The sequence below is a fragment of the Apteryx rowi genome, unplaced genomic scaffold (assembly GCF_003343035.1).
Source record: "Apteryx rowi isolate R43461 unplaced genomic scaffold, aptRow1 scaffold_484, whole genome shotgun sequence".
NCBI classification, from domain to species: Eukaryota; Metazoa; Chordata; class Aves; order Apterygiformes; family Apterygidae; genus Apteryx; species Apteryx rowi.
Genome location: NW_020450743.1, coordinates 560,424 through 583,954, shown reverse-complemented (window position 1 = coordinate 583,954; position 23,531 = coordinate 560,424). Strand labels below are relative to the sequence as shown.

General features: G+C 40.6%; 1 protein-coding gene across 4 annotated transcripts in view; it reads left to right on the top strand.

Moving 5' to 3' along the window:
* The window catches only part of PLPPR1 (phospholipid phosphatase related 1), a 141,192-nt gene that overhangs the window by 101,847 nt on the left and 15,814 nt on the right, over positions 1-23,531 (top strand). For 3 of the 4 annotated variants that reach the window (XM_026078732.1, XM_026078733.1, XM_026078731.1), the window contains exons 3-6: positions 3,963-4,151; positions 16,397-16,529; positions 16,638-16,681; positions 17,189-17,309. In XM_026078732.1, the coding sequence (XP_025934517.1) occupies positions 3,963-4,151; positions 16,397-16,529; positions 16,638-16,681; positions 17,189-17,309 (487 nt within the window). The remainder of the gene's footprint in view (positions 1-3,962; positions 4,152-16,396; positions 16,530-16,637; positions 16,682-17,188; positions 17,310-23,531) is intronic. The other variant, XM_026078734.1, reaches the window with a different exon arrangement.

Here is a 23,531-nt window from a genome sequence, read left to right as displayed (position 1 = left end):
CTTCTCTTCTCCAGGCAAAACAGGCCCAGCTCTCTCAGCCTTTCCTCATAAGAGAGATGCTCCAGTCCCCTAATCATCTTAGTAGCCCCTCATTCACCTGCTATTCACCTGCTACTATATGATGCAGCTAAAATAAAGTGAGGGCATATGTTTTTTCACACACCTTTACAGGTAGATATCCCTTAAGAAAAAATACATAGAAAAAAATTTCTGAGTTTACAAAGGCCTTGCTCTACTACCTGCTAACTAAAGGGAAAAACTTGGAAGTTGTGACTTGATAGTATTATCAGGGTTTCTAAGTTAGGTTTTATATGTTTTATTACTGGCAGGAAAACAATCGATTCAATAAAGGATGTGAAGGGGCAGCACTGCCACATTTAGGGTGAGAAATAAAACATGAAGACTGTGCTTTTCACAGAGACTGTGTTAGCCCTTGTGAAATCTCTAAAACAACTCATCTTTAGTGGATTTTGACTCATGTCCTTCAATGTCCTAGATACACTCTTTCAGTTACTTCCTTTTTCTGAAGCAAATGTCCCTAATCCAGATTTAAGCAACATTGCAAAATATGTCATCATGGATTTGATATCCAAATTAAGTTAAAATTAGATATATGAACCCACGTTTTTACAATTAAGGTATCATAATGTTTTTGAAGGAAACTCATTTTCATATTTCAGTTTTACTGTTAAAGATACTTGATTTTTTTTTTTAAGAAATTAGTAAAGCTTTTACTTCCTCATTTGTGTATACCCAAAACATACAATTGTGATCAAGTTACTATGCTGTAAATCAGTAGGGCTGTAGGTTCAAAATGCAATTCTGTTCTGGGATTTAATAGGTTTTTGGTTTCCTATGTGCCATGACAAGTGAAAATAAGATTTATTGAAACTACCTAGCTTGTTTATTCGCCAAAAACATAAGGTGGTCTCTAATGAACAAGATGTGTTCTAATGGGAAAAATATTTTCCTCTATATTGCAAGTATAATCCACACATAGTAGGACACAGGTACCTAAAGAGGAGTTAAGTATGCACAGGCCTTAGAGATTGTGACTGTAATCRCCGGTGAGGCCAAGGATAAGACACATGCCCTCCTTGAGAGTTTTCAAGACTAAGCAAATGAAACATACATAATAGACTCAAAATGAACAGAGAGACTGAGAAAGAATATGCTTGTAATGGTGATGTTTGATCTTATATTAGGTGAAAGACAATTGTTTTACCACCCTCTTTTTGTTTTGAGATGGATAGAAATCATGTCTGTCTACATATCTGTAACATGCTCATCACAAGGAGATTTCAAAGTTCCTGAGAGCTTTCCGCTGCTTCAAATCATAGCTATGAAGTGCTAATGATAAGGCATAGAACTGGATAGTCAAAGAGAAAGGAAGCCCAAAGATGGTCAGGATCCCTTGGATCCCTCTGGGCTATCCTGTGATTCCTTTGTAAAAGATAATAATAAGGCAAGAACTGATTTTCTGTGCATTTGTAAAAGAAGTTAAACTCTTTGTCCCACACCCTACCTGAGTGCCTTTGAGCCATAGGATACAGACCCTCTACTCTCTATTGCTCAGACAGGGATTTGCAGGATGACTCAGACCCTTGCTCTGGTCAGCACAGAGAGTAGTATAGTAAATCTCCAAGGTTTTCCAGGTACCAGGGCAGACACAGTTTTTCATAGAAGAACCTTGTCAGTTCATCTGGTGGTAGCTCCTGGTCTGGGACAGCAGAATAGTGGAGGTGTTTGGACTTCTGGAGAGATTTGCTCACTTGCAAATGATCTGAGTTTTAAGTAAATGATTAGTGTATCTGCAATTCCTTGCAGGGTGGTAGAGTTCAAAGTTTTGGATCTCAAAGTTACTGAATCACCTAAAGGAAGCAAAACTTCAGAAAACAAATATTTGATTAACGTTTTGTGTTGATGTATTACATTTACACTGTAAATCACAGTGGGGAAAGAGAATATGCATGCTTCTGGAAAATAATTGTGTGGATTCCTGCTTGCGTAAGTTTTTAAAAGGAGGCTGTGTGCTTTGCCTGTATAAGTTTCACTCAGTACCATAATTCTCTAACCAGTTGAAGTAGATATTTAAATCCATACAGCTAATTGATTGGACTAAAAGACATTAAATAATCCAAGCTGCCCATATTTTCCAGCTGCCCATATTTTCCAGCTATAGAATTAATCTGTGGCCTTTAGAATCTGAGTGCAAAATGGTGTTGTTAATTTTTAAGACAAAATATAGGATCACTCACCTTTGGCTTCACTTGGCTCTGCTGAAGTCTGTCTTCTACTTCCATCATTGACTTCTCTGGTTTCATGGTTTTTTTCTAATTTTGGTCCAGCACCTCACTCAAATACACCATAATTTGATGGCTCTCCTCTGTGTCACGACCTGAGTGCAAGGTCAGGCCAGAGGAATGCATGAATAGTTTTAAGCTAATCTTTGAGAAATATTTACCAAAATAATTTATTAAAGGTTTATTCTTATAGTAATTTTGTGGAAACACAGTTTTGATGCAAATAACTTGGAGGGAAAATACTAAAAACAAGCCAGTTTGAGATTTTGTTTATTCACTTTTGTTCTTTTTTCTTTTTTTTTTTTTTTTTGCTAAGGTTTGATAAAGTAACTTGCATATGTGACAGTTCTTGTAATAATGGTAGGAAGCTATGAAAAGGATTCTGAATCTGAGATTTTTGCTTTCTGTAGTTATCATACAGTAGTTGCAAAGTTGCATCAATGCAAAGTGGAGGTAAAATAGTGTCAGAACTAAAGCAAGGAAGACACCCAATCTTTTAAATGGTGTGCCTTAAAGGTACAGGGCATGCAACTTTTGCTTTTATCTGGCTCTGATCAAAAGTCAGTCTGGGGAACCTGTAATTCTTGCAGAACCTGTAATTGCCATAACTTCTAAATCTATTTTGCTATTTTTATAAGTGATTAGGATTGTGACATGGTATTTCCTTTGCAGTCTGGCAGAGAGGGAACAAGAATGATAAATTAGCTTATCCACTTAATTTCATGATATGAGGTTTGTGACAACCTTTATGAGGTCATTTTGAGATGTGTTGTTGGAGCAGTGTAGGAAACTGACACAGACACTGACACAGCTTAAGTAGATTAAATGTGAATAAATGCAAAAAAAAAAAAAAAGTTAATAGTTGAGGCTTTGCAGCCAGCCCATTTAGTCATCAATAAACTATCAAAAAAGAGAAAAGAAAGGCTCCTCGCAGTTTCTTACACATAAAGATGAAGAGTCAGACTCAAGTCAGAGTCTGTTTCAAAGGAGGTTGTGATGGAGCAGGGGAGTTGGGCAGTGCAAAAGTTACCCCAACTGGTTGTTTGGAGAGACAGGATTTCTCAACAGAGTTGTAGAGCTTTCCTCTGAAGCAGCAGCTCCAAGGAGAGGTGAGTGGCACAGGACAGCTTTTCCTCCAGAAGGGTCTTTGTCTGGATTAGCATGGTGTGCACACGCACCAGTGTGGGCTTGCAGCTGCGGCTGGGAAGCATTCGGGCTTTAGGTTCCTCTATGCTTTGTGATAATCCTTCTCAGCTCCATACTGCTGTGCACAGGTTTTAGTTTGTTACTGTCAGTTCCTGCAGCGCCGCTCCTCGTCCTGCTAGTTTGCATTGATTGTTGCTGCTGGTGACGCTCACGTGCCCTTTGATAAAGTAGCTGTCAAAGCTCCCGTCCCTCTACAAGCCCTGCTATGGACCCACTCCTATCCGAGACGTTCATTAGTGTCGTCTGCCAAAAGGTTTATGTAACAGATATTGTGAAGTGGACACACAGAAACAGACACASACACACACGCGCGAGCACACGCACCGATACTGCAAGGGCTGTCGGGGTGACGATGAAGGGAGGATGTTCTGTGGGACTAGAGTAGCTTGAAGGCACAGCTGTGTCCATGAAAAAAGCAACTAATGTCTCTGTGTGACCATGCTCTATTTTCAGCTTGTCATCATGGCTGGGACTGTTCTGCTCGCCTACTACTTCGAATGCACTGACACTTTTCAGGTGCATATCCAAGGTTTCTTCTGTCAGGATGGCAATTTGATGAAACCATACCCAGGAACAGAGGATGAGAGCTTTATCTCCCCTCTTGTGCTGTACTGTGTGCTGGCTTCAACTCCAACAGCTATTGTAAGTATAAGAAATTGAATTCTTTGCTGTTGCTCTGCAATAGTAATAAACCTGATGTATTTCTTTGTCCCCTTTCCTCTCTTTTCAGCTGTAATTGATTTGCATTTAGCTAGCTCTCCGTTTTGCTTTAGCCCGATATAATCTTCATCAGTTATCTCCAGTGGTAATTATTTTGAGCTAATCACAATGAAAGATTGAGGGGTAGAGCTTGTTAAGCCTGTCACAATATCTCACTCACTTCGGTGATTAGTTGTGAATTGTGTGATTCCAGGGAGGCCTATATGCAAAGGTGATCTATTACTGAAAATAAAATAAGTAGGATAAAGCTGCAGTAAAACCTGGATCGGACATGCCACATATCCAGGATTAATTGCTGCTATAGTAAATGACTACTAAAGGGCTTTAGCAGGCATAGATCAGCAGAAAGATGCTCAATGTTAACAAAATTATGCATATTCTTTCCTCTTTGTTTATAGTCTTTATTTTTGACAGTCACATGCATTTAACTTTCTCTACCTGGTCAGCTACAATGTAGCTGTTCCCAGCAGGTTAAAATATTCAATTAGCTGAATACATACAATTCTGAACAGATTGTTGCAGTCATTGATTAGCAAAACACTGGCCCTTTCCCTTTTTCTGTACAGAAAGTTTAAAATTTCACCAACAGCCAGCTTTGCTGCAATTATAATTACATTGATACATGCTTATCAGACTGTGTCTTTCCGTACTTTGTTATCTTCTATTTCTTTCTCTTTGTTTATCTTTACTATTTCTTTCTTATCTTAACTTTGCTTTGCAGTCCTTTCAAAAGTTGATTAAAGCTGTGTGTGATGTATTTAATTGTGAGATGTGTATGCTGCACAAAAAAGACATAATCCATTATAAGTTTTGGTCTGCAATAGTATTAATGCATGAAACTGTATAACGCAGAAAGTGATAAGAAATGTCAAAGGGATCTGCAAAAGAGGCTACAGGTTTTGGTATAGGACACTTTCTGAAAATGAGTAAGGAATTTGAATATAATTCTATCATGTACTTATGAAAATCCTCTGCAGTAACAGTTTTATTTTCAGTATTGAAACTCAGTTGAATGTTAAGACATGTTCACTTTTGCTTTGTGCTGCACTAATACAGGACTTACAAATAAATATATATATATTACATTTCTCCAATTTTCCTACCCAAAAAGGTAGGGAGTTTGAGTGCCATTACCATTTCTAGATGCAATATTACTGAAGTTAGTGAGCAATTTGTCCCATTTTTAGTGATATGGCATTGGGTTGGCAAGCAGTAATAAGAATGTTGCTCTTTATTTGCATCTTGCATTTAAAACCTTGCTCTGGCAAAGTTTGCTGCAAGCTTTTCAGGTTTTTCTTCACCCAGCACGGATCACCTCCACTCAGTGGATCAAATTTTTCTTTCCTTTCAGTGGACCAAGGAGGATTTTCCTTAGTTCCTTAGTATTTATGAAAAAATGGGTTGGAGTCATCTTTGGAGCAAGATGATAGTAGTCTCTGTCCCTGGGAGATGAGCAATGATGTTTTTGTAGTTTCCATGGCCTATGTTAACAACACGAGAAATGAAAGTCGGCAGAGAATATAAAATAATGTTTCTGGGTGCAGAGACCCTCAGCCTAGTGCTGCATGGGGCTGGTGTGCCTATCTTGTCCATTGCAGTCTGTGTGGAAGTACTAGCCTGGGCCCAGAAGCGGCAGAAATCACATTTGTCTAGCACTRGATCCAAGCTAGTAAGCTTTGTTTCTTGGGTTATGCTATACAGCTTCAGTCTAGAGAAGATGTGGTCAGGGACAGTGCTGGGCTCTGTACATCGTGGTTCATTGCCATCTGTACATAGATACTCAAGCCAAGTCCAGGCTAATGCCAGTCCTTCCTTATAGTGTCTTTTTTCTCGTGAGACTGTTGTTGCTGCTCACAAAAGGAATCTTTAGGCTCCTGAATTACGATGGAAGGAGTTTGGTAAATGCAGATTAACCCACAAACCATGAACAGCTGTCTCCCTTCTTCCAAAAAATACTGTGTGCTCCAGAAATCCTGCTCAGTTTCTACAACAAATTGGTTGGTTTGGCTGAGAGGGACAGTGACTTTATGTGTTTTTCTGTTGCCTTGTTCTGCCACTGCCCTGGCACCTTGTGGCATGAGGGGAATAATTATTTTTGGGAAGAAGGGAAGGAACCTTGCAGAAATGGTTCTAGTTAATAGTCTTTTGGAAGCTATAGAAAATCATCCAGGAGTTTGTGCAAGCTCCCTCTGATAAGATATTACTCGCAGATGGCAGACAAGCAGCCTTTAAGTGCAGTCCTGTGTGCACAAGTCTGAGGAGGGCTCCAATCCCTGATTTTAGCACAGCTATGAGGTGTTACGGTATTTGAAAGCCAAAAGGGAGCATCTTTATGAATTTAGTGGAGGATCTTTATGTCTCAGTCATTTGGCTATGACAATGGTAGGGGGAAAATGAATGCATTTATTTTATTTATTCCTGGCAATAGAAAATGCTCTTGTGGATTGGTGCTACCATATATGCTTTTCCCTGCACTGTACTAGGGAAATAAATGAGACTGGCCTSTTTTTCTGGATTTTATGTGTTCTTATTGAAGCAGTTCATTACACTGACCTCATGTAACCAGTTTTTTTTCTGCTACACTGGGTAGTTAATCACCATACATAAGAATTACAGAAGTCTTTTGATGCTCTGGCTGATAACCTTTTAGTTTCTGATAATGAGAGGTTCTTGTGAGGGAAAATGCTTGAATCTTATGGTGATACTGTTAAATATATTAAAGGCATGTATGCCTGTCTCCATTCTGTGAAATGCACTTTTCTCTCAAATGTTCCATTGAGAATAGGTCAAAGGTTTTCATCTGCCTTAGTCGTATTGAATCTTCTGAGTGAGTAGAATTAGCAGCTTTTCTGCAAAGTAGCAGGAAAGTGGTGAATAAAGTGATAAATTGCACTTAAGTAAGGACAAACCTGTTTTTCTTTGCAAAGAAACAACCAGCCACTTATTTCTGATTTAGTGATTTTTCCTCTTAAGCATGCGTCTTAAAACTCAATTAATATATTTTTCCCTCAGCACTGGTAGAAAAGAGTGGTTCCTAGAATCATTGTCTCTGTTTTAGAATCAAGTTGTAGGTTCTGGCACCACAAAAAGCTTCGTAAAATATGTAAGGTTTCACCTTCATCTCAAGTAATTTGTGCCAGCTGTGCTGACAGTAGTGGAGGTTGATTATTGAACAACTGCTAAGTCTCCAGCCTTTCTCTTTTCATATGTAGATGGGTATATGAATGCTTTCAGGCCATCTCATGATAAAGAGAGAAGCTAGGATTAATTTATTTGAATTATAGCAGGCAGGAATGTACCTTCCTCTGAGGAAGGTAATCACTTGGGTGAGCTAGCTACCAGTCTGTCTTTGGGCCTGGGGAATGGGAATGCGAAAGAGGATGTTCATCTCCATGGCACTGTAAGAAAAACACAGAACTTCAGTCTTTGCCTCAGCCATATTTCAAAAGATCAAAGGTTCCCAGTTGCCAAAAAGCTTATCTTAGCCTTAAGAGGGCCTACAGCAAAATGATTGCCCATTCAGATTTCTGACCTCTCAGACTAGGCACTATAGATCTTTAGACTGACAGCCCCTCCTTTTGGTGGTTGTTCTTCAGTATAGAACTCAATAAGATAATAATTGTATTTTTTTCAGTGTTGGAAGTCTTGAAATGCAATCTCTTTTCTTGAAGCAAACATAGTGTAGGCATTTTACTCAGCTGGCTTTCCAGTGATAAGAAACTAAAAAATTAAGAACAGCTTAAAAGTTTAAGCAGAGGAGCTTTGACTTTGAGTTCCAGAGTCACAAGTCTGATGAAGTTAAAAGTGATCTGTCCAGCAGCATCAAGTTTTGCAGAGTCTGGGAGAAAGTGTACTATTTCGATGCATTGTCCATTTCAAAATATCAGAGAGGTAATCACTCTGCTCATTTGGAGCAGAAATAATTTTTCTTTAATTTTTGCCATTGTAAGAGTTTTACAAAAATAATGTTTCAAGAGGAACTGTTTTGCATAATCATAAACTTTTCAAGCCATTCCCTTAAAAAACAATCTAAGACGACTCAGCCACATTTATTAATGTCTGTCAAGACTAGCTTTCCTGGTTATGGGCTTACTAGGAATTCCCTAGTTGGTACTAAATAAAGATTTCAGAGTTCAAAGCTGCTTCATGTACTGGTCCATCCATTGTGATTTGTCTGGTTACTTGAGAGAGGGAGAAAGGCTTAGGAAGAAAATCTGTTCACTGAAATGAATACTGAATATCAGTAGAAAACTTCAAGAACACCATTTTTATTTTCCTTACAGTATAATAAAAAGTTCCCCCACTGTTTTCAAAAAAATCTTCAGTTTCTTTCCTTCATTTTCTGTGACAGAAGTGGTAGCCTCCATGGAATTATTAACTGGCCAGTGCAATAAATTTGTGCAAAGGAGTATTTGTTTTAAGATAGCTTTGTTGGAATCAGTAAAACCAAACAGTGATTTGGTTATTAATCAGAGGCCAACATACAGTGTTGATCAAATCTGTCTGATACAGGAGGAAACTATTCAAATTTCTCTGTGGAATTTGCACAATTTTCAAAGTTGCAGAGATTGTTATTATTATTACAGTGATATATTTCTAGAAGGCAAGCCAGGGAATTTCTGTGCTATGTTGGCTAAGTCCCTTGTGGTAGCTCAGTAGCAGATGCCAAGAAAACCAAGTGTGGCTTGTTCAGCTCAGGGYTGTGCTGCAGCTTCTTCCCAGCATTTCCAGGCAAAAATCCCTGGGATCTGTAGGTGACAGTGCTGCAAGAAAGCACAGTCTCCTCTGCTACCGCCTTCCCACCTGCCACACTTCACGTGCAATGCTGGCAGGACAAACCAGGGGCAACGGGAAGGGCTGGCAACTTTCTGAGGAAAAGGCATGTCCCGTACGTACCTATCTCCTTGTGAAGAATGGATATGTCCCTTTTCCATGGAGATGTATGGAGATGTATTCCATGGTGCTCACGAGTTCCTCATTTTTAGAGCTGGCCTATATTTAATTTAGTTCCAGGGTGATCTCCATTCAAGGCACATTTGGTTGCATCTTTCTTTTATTGTTAGGAAACAAAGCTGAGGTTACTAGGACTAGAGGATTAGACTGGAGGAGGAACCTCACTGCAGATCAGGTTTCTTTCGAAAGTGGTGTTTCGTCTCCCTCCTTTTGAGTCTTTGTCATTCACCACATGGCAAGTGGGTTCCTTGGCAAAGTGGGGTGCATAGGAGTGAGGTAAAGGTGTGGTCTTTCCTGTGTGCAGTTGTTTATATTCTAGTATTTACACACCCTTCTGGAAAGTAATAAATATACCTTGTGGTTTGTTACAGCACTTTCAGGCACTTTTACTGCCAGTGTCTTACAGGACTTTCATCAAGGTCCCATTAACATGCCACTTGCTGTGGAATAGTGCGAAGCTAGGAAAAATTTCCCCTCTTGATTTTAATGAAGTTTTGGAATTTAATTATTTCAGACCATTTTCCCACAACAAATTGTTTTTTGAGCAGAATGATAAGGCAATTGTTTGGGGGCAGTCTGGAATGCCAATTGTGGATTGCAGACCTTTTGTCTTGGAGGGAATAAAAGAAACCAATTTCTCTTTTCTGGAAAAGTGCTTTATAAAGCTGTTCTTTGTTATTGTCTTCACTGAAAAGAAAAAAAAAAAAACAGAATGAAATAATAAATAATTGAATGTAAGTTTGGGTTTTGTCCTCAGCAGACTATGAGCTTACTCTGCAACGTTTAATTGAAAAGTCTGCTTCATTTCCTCATATAATTTTACAAAATATAGCACTGATTCCTGTGGGCTRCAGAAGACCTGTGTAAATGGTGATGAAAAAGATGAGAGAGTGCCTGAGAAAAAACTCATCTGACTCCCTAGTTGTCAGCCAGGCAGGCCTGGGTCAGTGTCCTGGCTACAGATCACAAAAATACTCTGTTTTGCAGAGGGTACCAAGGCAGACCTCTGTACCTGCTTGTATCCTAAGGTGCCTTTTTCAATGTGAGTACATACAAGGCAAACAGAGGATGGGGGAAAGAAAAAGCAAGAAGATTTTGTTGCTTGGTGTTTGCTGCCCAGACTTGACAGTGGAGTCTCAGCTATGTAGTGGTCAAGATCTGGCACTGCAGGTGGAAGATAGGAAGGCTAATCAAAAACCCTTGAAAGTACACTCAGGTGTCTCTTAAGACTAACTGTGAGGTAGATTTAAGGAAATTAAGGAACTAGAAACAGTGAGGGAAATTCTGTATGGACTATGTTCCAATGGGGGGATTATAGTGAAGATAGAGCCAGACTGTTCAAAGAAGTAGAGGCTACACTGCAATGGACACAAGCTGCAAAAGAAGAAACTCCGATTAAATATTAGGAAGAATTAGCTTTTTAAAATGACAGTAGTCAAACAGCAAAACAGAGGCCCCAAGAGGCTGTGGGATCTCCAGCCCTGAAGATATTCAAAACATGACTGCACAAGGCTCTGCTCTACCTGATCTAAACTGGCCCTGCTTTGATCAGGGGTTGGACTGGAGACCTCTGGGGCTCCTTCCCACCTAAATCGCTTTAGGATTCTGTGCACTGTATTTGTGGTGCTTGTTTACCTGGTGATGGAGGAATGGAGCTGTGACCTTCTGTGTAGCGTCTGGAGAGCATCTTTCTGCCGACAGGCAGCTGTGYGAATGTGGGTCCTGAGATACGCCCCGATGCGAAAGGGCAGAATGGCTTTGGGCCCAGTGCAAGGCAATGCCAATGAAACACCTGCTGAAGGGCTTCGCAAAGGTCACTTTTCAGTGGACATGCCTGCTCACAGAGCCTTACTTGAYAGGGTGGGCTTTTCTCAGGGAGAGCTGTTGTGTGGAGTCATTTTGAAACTGGCTGTTTGGGATCGAGAGCCCCAAGACCTTCAGCTGTTCATATTCCCTCCTGCACTGCTCCTGGAGCTCTGTGCACAGCTTGTCTCACAGCCAGTGTCCTCCACCTATTCGCTCTTCCCCTTGCCTTGGAGTCTGAACACTTCCGTCTTAATTAATTTAGTTCTTTCTGTTCATGACATTCACAATGCAACTACACAGATTCTTATGGAGAATTCAGAAAATGTCATACAACTTGCTGAAGCCAGACCAGATCTGAGAGCRAATATGTGGGACTCAAGAGATCCAAGTTCAGGGGGGTTTTTTGCTGCCAGGGAGCTTGCTGAGGGAGAGCATGTCTCTATATGCAGTTTCCATCTATAAAATGGTGTTAATAGGAGACTCCACTGTCTCACAAGGATGCTGTTGGAGTAAACTTTAAAAGATTTCAGGGCAATCTAAATTTATGCGTACAAAAGGCGGATATAGCCTGGCAGTATTTCATGTAATTCTTATTAATATGGGATCACCCTCCTGTTGTTACAATCAGAAGTGCCACCACCTATGGGTTTTTTTGTGGGAAACAGTGAAAGACTGTTGTTTCACAGTGAAGACTTGAGGGAACCCAAACTGAGGATCTGCTCAGCTCTGCTCCCAGAATCTGTCCTGTGAATCCTGGCTGACACTTCCCCTTTATTTACAAGGAAATGTGGCTGAAATTAAAGCTTTGTGCAGCAACTTTCACATGACTCCAGCATTCTCTTAAAGTGTTAAAAAACAGAAAAATAGTGTTGACCCATTCATCACTCATGACTGAGCGAGCCAACAAACTGGGAAAAGACAAGAAGGTTGCTCCAGATGGGGATTCGTATATAGCATATAGCATATGATATATGATATATATCATATGATATCCTCCAGATGAGGACTCATATATGCTTCATCCTGGCTAGGAGAAGAGGGGCAAACATTTTGACTAAGTTGCAGTGAGTCTGGAGTGAGTTTTCAAATGAAGGCAGAGGATACCAAACCGACTTAAGTGAAAAGGAAGAATACACTGGAACATTGTGGCTTGTGACAAGCCAGTTTGTGCATAAGAGAAACCAATTATGRTACTGTACCCGCTGGAGTTCAGAGACGTGTGGCTGTGCAGGAAGATTTTTGTTGCTGGAAGAGACATAAGGCAAGGCATGCCAGGGGAGTAAAGCAAGAGTGCAGCCCTCAGCTTTGCTAGAAGATTTATTTGAAGTGAGGTACAAGGCTGATGTCCTGATAAGAGAAACAAATAGAGTTAAAGAAATGAACGTGGGCCCCATCCGTGGCTGTCCCAACAGGATCATCAAGGAATTCCTTTCCTGAAGTCAATAAAACCATTCAAGGCTGCTTCCCACCCTYGCCCAACCCTGCACAGTTGCTGCAGGAGGGTTGCTCCAGGTGGCCACTCTTCTGAAACTTTCTTTCAGTCTTAGCCCAGATTTATTGCAGACCAGTTTTTCTTAATTTATCCTAATAGAAGCAGTTCTTCTTGACCTTTACTCACAGTCTATTTTTAGAGGGCAGTTGTGCAAAGAATGATTTGGCAAGGAGACTGTGAGCTCATCTGAAMGTGTTGCAAAAAAAAATTTAAAAAAAGTTGAAGATAAAAATCTCTATTTCCCTTTAAAAACAACAGTTATGTTGTTTTTTGATTAATAATTAATGAAACAAATTAACAAACTGTTTGTAATCTGTAGAGCAGTTCAGGGAAGGCTGGGTGCTCATGCAGTGCTCAGAGCATGAAGGGGGAAGATGTAATATTTCACTATTTGAAGGATGTATAGTCACGACTTGGAGGATATTATTTCTTAACTATATCTGTGCAAATTGAAATCTATCATGGACAAAGGCCTGTTGATGAGGAAAATGAAAGAGGTCATTTTATCAGACACTTTGCTGAGACAATCAGAAAAAAAATGAAAAACGTGAGCAGCAGGGGTTTTTGAGAGCTGAAGACTGAGGATCAAGTATTTGGTAACACTGCTGGTAATGGAATGGCTGAGATAGATGAAGAAGAGTTTTCTTGCTGGACAGGTTGAAATCAGCAAAGAAGAAATGACCTCTGGGAAGTACCTCCAGTTCATAGTGGGACTTCGGGAAACCACTGTAGTATTTATACCTAATACTAATATTAAGAGGGATGTGAGCAAAAAAGTCCAAACAGTACAACCTCAGTGGACTTAAGCTGCTGTTGCACTCATGAAATTGAGATCAAAATTGCATCCATTGACTACCTGACACTAGATTTGTTTTCCTACGGCAAATATCACATCAGACTGCAGATCACCTGTGCTTTTAGCACTGAATAAAAGGCCCCAACTTCCAGTGCAATTTTCTCGTCATTCCTGCTACTTAAGCCAGTGTGATCCAGAAGTCCATGAACCTTGCATTTTTTCCTAATAAAAATAGAAGTTTGTTTGTTTTTTCTTTTTCCCCCCATAACTGTGTGTGTGTATTTAGATTTCAGATTTGGGACTGAACTGTAGCAATTCCTGGGTTGCTAATTCTATTCTGGCAGGGGCTCAGGCACTTAACAGTGTCAGTGATTGATTTCAGGGAGGCCAGCTGGGGAACTTGGCTGGACATGGACACTGCACGTGCAGAATCATCAGGTTTTAAATTAGGAAAGTCAGGGGAGTTACTCTGCTTCAAAATTGCCTAGAGAGAAAAAAATTAGTTCTTTAGGGGACTATTCACACCCCATTCAATTTTGTACAGGTAGATTAGCTGTCAGAACTAGGTGCCCAGGCTCACCTTGAATTCCCAGGTTCAAGGCCTTGAATTATTTTCTAGAGCCCATGTTAAAGGTATAGGGAAACACAACTCTCAAATTCAGGCAACTAAATTCAGTGCCAGAGGTAGGACCACATGAATAATCCAGTCTATCCAGTTGAGTAATCTTATGTCACCTCACAATACACCTAAAGGCCATATTAAGACAAAGGAACTGTTCACCTAAGAAAAAATCACATTTTGATCTGCTATGCTGGAGGAAATCTGGGATAGCTCTGCTTAAGTCTGTGGAATGGAATTGAACATATTTGTACCATGGCAACATTTACCCCTAAATTTAATAGATGGAACTAATCTACCTGTATGGGAGTTGCTACGAATGTGCCAGACAATTAAATTCATAGAAATAAAGATGAGAATGGAAATGAAAAAATGTTTAGCAAATTTCTAGTGAAAAGGCATTTAAAATGGATTTACTTTTAAAGGAGGACTATGATTATGCCTTATATCTAACTCTCTCTTGTTTGTAAAGTTTAGGGTTTTTAAAATCCACTATCTCATGTCTTTGCAGACTAGAATTTCTCCACGGCATGAAACAGTCCTCAAAGAGTATGTACAGTCCCTGACAGACAGAGGGCCAAAGCATTAATTCAAACTTCTGAGCGTTATCATAACTCAGATAATAAATGGTCTGAAATAAAGTGTCACTTTTAAACTGCTTTTGTGCAGATGGTCTTTTTCTTAATTCCCACCCCCATAGTTAGTGAGCTGAGCTTATTGAATTGCTTGCCAATTCTGTTAAGAGCAGATGGAATGAAACAGGGTAAAGGCAATACTTCAGCGAGGCTCCCGTGCATCGGCTGCTACCCCCAGATGCCATTATCAAGATACATTTTACAACTCCACATCTCTGGCCATCAATGGCTGGAATTATAAAGAGGTTGAGCATACTTGGCTTGAATGCCAATAATCAATAAGGATGCTTATTCGGCTTAATAAGAATAAATTGTTGCCCTTGAAACAGCGTATTGTTGCAACAGTCAAAGTGAACTAGGAATATTTCCTCGGTATTTATACTAACTGTGTGTGTGTGTGTGTGTGTGCGCGCGCGTGTGCACGCACATTTTTGTTATCTATTTCTTTGACCCTTCCCTAACAATATAAATTCTTCTTATATGTCTTACTATAACACAGTTAAATGAATTCTTTTGAATGCTCCCCTTTTAAAAGCTCATTTCTTCCACTTCAGGCTGGCTTCCTTTTCCATAGAATTTCATTTCAAACTCTGTCTTTCTAAAGCACACAGTCTCCCTATCTGAAGCATGCTGACAAAACATAACAGATGGGATTTTTGAAGTGCCCACTCACAGTGGGCCCTCACTGCCTCTAAAGCCTGTGATCAATCCTCTCTGGCTTTAGCTAGGGCAGATATCTGACTTTTGTGCAATAGAGTTAAACCAATTCTGAGTGCTTAGGAAATCCTGATCCTATTCATATGAGGAGCATTTATCATACTGCACAGAAAGAATAAGTGTTCTCATCAAAAAACTTTATGTAGTACATAAATACAGCTAACATCAAGATCARTGGATACCTGGACTCTTACATGCCGATGTTTTAATAAACAAAACAGGCCATTTAGTAAATAAAACATGCCAGAAACCATCTCTGGCCCTCAGACTAGCTTGTATGCTTAACCCATGGCTCACTGGCTAAACTCTTTCTGATGAACCTTCATTGTGGGAATTGTCCCAAGTATTTTATGAGACTGTTGTCACCAAGCTAATGTATGCCAGGGACCATGCTAGCAATGTAATGGTAAGGATGACTGTCTAACACTGCTGTGCCCATACTCTGGCACTTTCTAGTTTACTAGTATACATGTGGCTTTTCAAATTTTGAACTCCAAAATTTTTGGTTACCTGCCTCAAAAAAGCTTTGTGACTTCAGACCAGTTTCCATTACAGACATGTCCTTCAACTAAATCCCTTTTAAAAATTAGCAGGAGCTCTGTACCCTGGTTGGCAGCCTCAGAAGACTGTACATTTGAGAAGACATGGAAACTACCTGAAACATTCGTCTTTAAAGATGGTCTGTCCCCAGTATCACTTAGGCTTGCTGATAAAACATTGGGATGGATGTCTGCAGGACTACTTTCCAGTTTCCTGGATAGATAGAAGGCTTCCATTTATAAAGTGTATCCTAGCAGTAAATTTGAAATACTAATAGCATGACATGACAAATTCCATGCTAATCACAGTAAAAATAGAAGCCTGTATGTGCCACAGTAATGATAAAGCTTTGTTTGTTCTCCATATCCTGGGAGTTAGTATGAGAATGTTTGCTTTGGCTTGCCACTGAGTGTGAGAATGACAGACCCTCTTCTTGGCTGGAAGCCTGGTCTATATTACTTCATCCTGAGTGAATAAGTGCAGCTTCACTGTGCAAATTCAATGTCCCAGAAACACACTGGTGTGCAGTAGTTTCTGTGGGCTGGAATCAGACATCCATGTTTTAATGTTTTTCATGCTGTTTTTAACCTTCTGTTTCTTTCCTGACAGATTTTTATCGGCGAAATATCCATGTATTTCATAAAGTCAACACGAGAAACTCTAATTATTCAAGAGAAAACTATTTTGACTGGAGAGTGCTGTTACCTGAACCCACTGCTTCGAAGAATAATACGTTTTATAGGTAAGCATCCTTAACCACAGTGAGTTTGGTCCCTGTTTGCACAAAAACAGAACAAAAGATCCTAATGATCTGCAGCACAAAATTAATTAAGCTGTGAAATCTTTGCAGGCGTCTTCCACCTTAGAGGGATAGTCCCCCTCGGGATTTGCAAGGTAATGTTTGAAATGTGCCATATCATGCTGTGTGGAGCTGGTTTATATCCTATTCTGCTGAGCTTAATGCTTCTTCTGGACCCTTGAAGAAAGGTTATGCTGATCAAATCCTTATATGAATAGTTCCATCACTGCTATTCTGCGTAAGCTACACATTTTACTTACAAACCTGTACTCAGCAGCCCATCTCTTTGGCATTTTTCTTTTCAATTCTAATTTTAACATCTAAAATACCAGCACATAATGTTCAGCTTAGCATAGTGTAAAAAAGCCCTGAGCCCACTGTGGAATAAAATTCTTATTTTTATTCTAATTGGKTTTTTTTTTTTGTTGTTAGAGATTTTATTGGGTTAATTGCTGAGAAACTAGTGAAGAAATTCTGTCACTAAACCATTTGGAGGTTGATGTATGTGATCCTTACAAAGAACTATGCCTTTTTCGCAAAGCTTGATTAGTGGAAAAATGCCTACGAGATCTCGCTGAGGCACCATCTCATGGTTCTTTCAGAGTGGGAAGAGGAACAGCATTGCAGCTTGCGTTACTTGTGTGGCACTGATGGAGAGTGTGGTTGTTCCCTCAGGACTTCCCAATTCGCAGCCTTTTAAGGTTGGCCAGACCTCATGCCTAGGTATTTAGAAATAAGGAGCGCTGTTTGTTCATTTACTGCTTGCCTTTAGCAACAGGGTGAGAAGAGAGCAGCTCTGAATGGCACGTGAAAGCAGTTCTGACTTCATTCCTCCTCATTCATTCCTGAGAGGACTTGAGTTGACTTGAGTTGGTGCTTGGGGTGAGATGGATTGTCCCACTGCTGGCATAAGCCAGAGATAAATGTTGTTCACCACTGGCCAGGAAGAGCTTTTATTCACAGGGAGCTGTGGCACCTCCCTCCCTGTTCACTCCTAGACTTACAGCATCCTTGCATACTGCCCATCATGGAGAGCTGTGCCTGAAGTCACAGTCTCAGATAAAAGAAACAACTGAATGAAAAGCTGCAAATATCTGGATCTCCTCTTCCCTGTCACTGCTGAATTCCTGAGTTTTATCTGGAAAAGAAAGGGCTGGTGTGACTACAGTGAGGGTTGTATTGCTCCCATGGAGTGTTGTTCTGCTTGCAAGCAGGAAGCCTTGCATAGAGCATGGGGTTCAATAACACCTTACCCGCTGTGAAGTCTCTCATCTTCAGCAGATTTATCCTGTGGGGAAGGAATAGGCACGATCTTTTTTCTCCTTCCCCTCTCCCTGTGACTCTGCATGATAGAGGGAGCACTGAGAATGCCAAAGGGTAGGAAGAACAAGCAAACTGTAGGGCCCAAGACCCTGCGAGAGAGTCATCTTCACCCTCCCCTCTGGGCACAGAAGGATTACTCCTGATTCCTGCACGGAGGTTAGGAAGTAAAATGGTCTTTTATCCTCTCCTGCACTGGGAGCAGAGACAAACCACCCATGGTCCATTATTCAGACCTGGTATGTGTGCTGCTCATGAAAATAAAAGACACTGGAACGTAATTAAAAAATAAAATACCCTTGAACTTCACATAACCTCTAGGTTATATTGATGGATAGTAAACTGCTATTAAGAGGGAAGCAGAGCACCAGAATCCACTTGGCCACTCGGGGCTTTTTGGCTGTTCCAGCACATTCAGCATGTTGCAAAGTCCTAATCAAATACTTTCACCTGCAGGGTCAGTGCTAAAAGACCCGGGAGGCTAAGCACTTGCTGTGTATGTTTTCTTACAGTTATCTCTTTCTGTGCTGCTTTCATTTTAATTAGCTTTATTCTTAAGCTTTCATGCTATTGTTTCYCTTCTGGTGGAGGAATAGGGGGCAGCAATGATACAGTGGACCCTCAGAGAGTAGCAAAATATGAACCTTGCTAGAGAAATCAATCTTGGCTCTGCAGCTTTATTTGTCTTCCAGASAGAAAGGAAGTCAACCTTATTAGAAATGTCTTAAAATGTCAGTCTTGTCTTAAACTACACTAGTCATTTGTTTGCTTTTTCTGTGCCTGAAACTTTCTCCCCACTTGTGCAGTAAAATGAGACAAGTAGAGTTTATTGAAAAGTGGCCGAAATAATTGATGAAAAGAATTTAAAATCACTGAAACTGCAAATGCATTTTGAAGATTTAACCTCAGTGGACCATCTGTAGCTGATTAGGGATGTTAGCTTCACACAGTTTGCTTGTTCCAAAAACCCAGAGGATATCTGGGTGCTTGGCTGTGCAGAGGCTACCAGGTTGCTCATATGTGCATTCCTGTGCTTGTATCTACCCTTGCTAAACATGAGGGCTGTAAGTTACAGAATTGATTAAGCAGTTTATCTCCCAGAAAACCCTAGGAAGCAGTCTGGTTTGTTGCAAGGAAGGTTGCTGCCAATCTAGCCTTGGTAACAATTACTTGCAGTGCTCTCCTCTGATAATCTCTTTCATCTGAACATGTGAGCAAGGGTCTTCAGCGAGTACGTGAAAGGAGTAGGAACTGAGCTCCTTGGAATATTGCTTTATCTCATCAGTTGTCGCAGTTGGTGTTAGGAGGATAATTACAAGGAGATGAAGGCACATCACAGAATGCCTTTGAGGTCTATTTTCCCCAAACTTAGAAAGGCAAAGATGCTTCTTGTCCATCCATGACTCTGTAACCAGAGATGCTGGGAAAAAAACAGTTTTTTAAAAGTAATGACATAACTGTGTTTTACATACAGCAGGCAGAAAGTTATAGCTATTTCTTTGAATGTTCACTCAGACTTTGTAAGGAAAGAGAAGTAAAAAGAGAAATTCCAAATTATCTCTCTTTAGTATGAAAGGTAAACATCATTGTCATATAGTCTCCATTGGGTCTGTTGGGTTTGATTGCTAGGCTTGAGCCTTTTCCTCTCTTGCATTCTCTTCATATGTATAGATCAAAGCATGTTTTTGCACTCTAATACTGGTGCAAAGAATTAAGCAAACCCAAAACCAGTGACTCTCCTGGGGTGCTGACAGTGCTTCTTTTTACTTGTTTTCTTAGCTCGCCTGCTATGCCTTCTTGCCTTCTTGCCTTGCTTATTCTCTCCTTATTTTCCTCAAGCCTTCAGCAGTGATGTATCTCTAAACAACGCTCTAAGGTTCTTCCCTCCTGAATTTAATGAGGATTTTGAAGGTGGATCTTTGTCTTAGATTCCTACCTGGTTCTTTGTCCACAGAAAGCTGAACCAAAATTTCTTCTTTCTTCCTGGCCCAAATATGCGTTCTGCACCATGGTAGACAGTTCCATTTGTGGCAGAGGACTGCCTCTCAGCTTGACTTAATATATATCAAATCCTTTACTGCAGCCCAGATAGGTGAGATCTGCTATGTACTCTGTGTTTAGAAAATCAATTTCTTTATCAGTGAAAAAAGCTGGCTTAGCCTGGAAACATCAGTCTTTGTTATATGTTGCAATTTGTCCCATTTTCCTCTATCTCTTATAACTCTTTCCACAGACATTTATACTGAAGTTTTACAGGCCAAACAAATGGTGTGTGATTGCTTTGGAGCAGTTTTTTTCTGTCTGAAATACTGGGGCTGCACTGCTATTCTCCAGTTACATCATCTCTCCTCCCTCCCCTCTCTATTCCTTAGAGCAGTTTTATTACAAATCTGTGTTACCAAAATTCACAGTTTATGTACTGGATCTTTAAGAAACCAGGGAGTAAGAGTGACTGATTGCTTCTTGGGTCTTTGCCTCTTCTCCCTGTCTCCCCATTTGAGTGCACACAGCTTTCTGCATTTTTATTCACCTTTACTTGTGGCAGTTTCCCCTTCTGTACCCTCATTCATGTCTTGCCATCTTGCATTTGCTTCCATGTTCTGCTTAACCGTTTGTATTGCAAATAGAGGTTATAAATTCATTTAGTTCTATTTAGTGAATGGACTCAATCAAGGAATTAGTCAATCTGGTTATATACAGCTGCTATAGTTCCCCCCGGATCATGAATTCAAACCTCACTGACTCAGTCTGGCAGGGTAACTGGAGTGTGCGTTGTGTTGTTTTTCAGTATATTAGGTTTCTAATCCATGTGATTAAGTTGTATACCTGCAGAACCCTGATAACATGCAAGTAGCCTCTCTCCAGTTCAGATATTTAGAAATGCAACATGCTACATGAATTTTTTGCCAATGACTTTTACTTTGGAGATGCATAATTTGCAGTTAATAAATGGCATGGATCAGCTTCCACTGACAGCTTAATTTAAAGCATGGTGACACCTCACAGTGGGCAGCTGAATAATGAAATTAAGGCTTTGTTTCAGCGAATTAAGGCTTTATTTCAGCAAATAATGGTTTACAAGACTTATACACACATTGAGTTTATTGTAATAGGGTAGATAAAGCAAAGAACTCTGATGTCAGTTCCCTAGGCAGCTTCAGGATATAGTTTGCCCAGCCTTATCCTTCTGTTTGCCTTGAATCTGAAGTTCACTGTGAAACAGTGCATGTCTGTTATTAACTGGCTGCCTTTCAAAAGGGCTCAAGCTGAATTTGTGTGTGCTGCCTCTAACTTAAACTGCTGCAACTGCTTCCTAGATATCCCTTCTTACCACTGAAGAACCTCCACAGTGGGAAGCAGATCATTGTTTTGGGGACAGATCAAACCTTACCTTCCCCTTTTGTGCCAGGCTCTGAGTCAACTGTTGCACAGATGAAAATTGATAGCCATGAAGCAGCAAAGAAGAAAGAAATCCTGTTTGTGGTCTTGACRCCCCAGATTTCCTTTGCACTTGGACCTGAATTTGTTCTTGCATGTTCAGGCCATACATCTTCCTGACATACTGAGGGACAGTATCCAGCCAGGATGTGCACAGGTGAAGCAAACAAGAGGTGACAGGTCCCTGGAGCCATTTGCTTTGTGAGGTCTCCACTGGGGGATCAAAGCCAATTACGGATGGGATCAGATTATGAGTGCTTGGAAGAAGATTTCTATAGAGCCTGATCCTGGTACCCCTGCAACCGGTGATAAATTTCCCTGTGCCCCCCTCTTTCTCTAGCTGAAAAATGAGATAATGATACAGATCTCCTTTAATAATACCCTTTAAAGTCTAATGATGAAGGGTTATTTAGCAGAGTCTTTGTCTGGGGCAGAGTACTATAGTGGTTTTATTGGCTGCACAGAAGGACCATTAGAGCCAAACCTTCAAGGATGCGCTGAGGATCAGCATTGCTGTAGAACCAGGAGTCTTGCCCGGGGCTCCCTTCGTTTGAATTTTAATCCTCTTTAAAGAACATGGTGTGTGTGCGTGCGCGTGTGCGTGCGTGTGTGTTTGTGCATGCGCACACATCTGCATGTGTAATAGGAAAGCTTTCTGAATAAATTGAGTATGACAAATTCAGATAATTCACTGGGCATTGGGAAAGGGAGGAGTATCTAAATAAATATACTTCCAAGAAGACCTGGAGACATGTTACCTGTGAGCAAAGCTTCTCATGTCCCATGAGCCCTACAATGCATTGTTTCTTTGTCACGTCACTTAGGGATTTTATAATTTTTCTATAATAAAGGCTTCTACCTCCTCATTCTTCTTTCCACTGAATGGTTTCTCACTTATCTCTTCCCAATGTCTTTTCAGCTGTTATTCTACAACTCCCAGCATTTTTGTTTGTTTGTTTTTGTTTCAAATAGGTGGCATTTTAAATGACAATACTAATGAGGGTTTCCATGGAGTCAACAGGCAGCTGCAGTCACTGATGTCAGAGAGATTCAGAGTAGGGGAAGCTTGAGCAAGAGTTTCAGGGAGAAAATAGGGTAGTACTAAAGTTACAGTGAGAGAGGAGAAGCTGAACTCTTCTACAGGGCAGGTGTCTCTACCAGAATAAACAACAGGCATAGCTGGAGGTGGCAACACTGAGAAACTGCTGCACAGGGAACTTGGTATCAGAAAGCCCGTTGGAGCTGTGTCTCAGCAACAGCTTGGCAATTAGGTGTTCTTGCTTGGAGGATTATTTGGCAGCGATCTAGGGGGAGGTATAAGTGGACAAATTCAAAATTGAAGCATTCAAAATTGAAGCTGCTGAAGATTTAGATTCTTCCTCCAAGGCAAATGTTAATTCAGGTGAGATGGAGCTGGGAAGATTTAAGCCCTTGCTCCTTGTTTAAGGTCTCTCTGTGCAGTCAGACTACCTGTTGTGTGTGGGTAAGGGGAAGGAGGGGCCTTGTGTAAATGAAATCAACCCCTATACGTTCTTTCTGCTGGTAACCAACTGTAAAGGCTGTATTTTGCAGGGGTTTTTCCCCACATGGCTTGCACTATTAATGTATTTTCTCAGCATATACTGCCTTCTGGACTAAAGTTCACTCCCTGGTTTTCTAAACCAGAGTTACAGAGCTACAGTAAGGGCTGCACCATAGCAGGAGGAAATCACCTCCCATTAAACCTGAGCATCAAAGACTGCAAGAGGTGCACATGTTCCCACTCTCTGGCATTATATCGCAGACTTCTGCTGTATGACCCTGATAAGCTAGGACTACTTACCCTTCATAGAAGCCTTTTGGCTATGACTTGCCTGCCTCTAAAATCCTGACAGCCATGTCACTGCATTTGTGTGCTCTAGTCACTTAGCACAGCTGCTGTAGGCCATTGAACAAATCCATTGAGCAGATGCATTCCTGAGGTATAAAAACCGTCAGGGATCTTGCCTCCAGTGCCCAGGCTCACTGGTGTTACAGCCTTTTTAATCAATTACAGCTGGCCCTATCTGAAAGTCTCATGAGAGTACCTGATATGTGATCAGTACCATCTGCAAGGGTTAAATTTCTGCTAGCTGAATTCGTTGCTGCATACAGCCAGGATTTTCATAAGGTGCAGTTTGGCAGAGCTGCAAGAGGGGAATTGCAGGG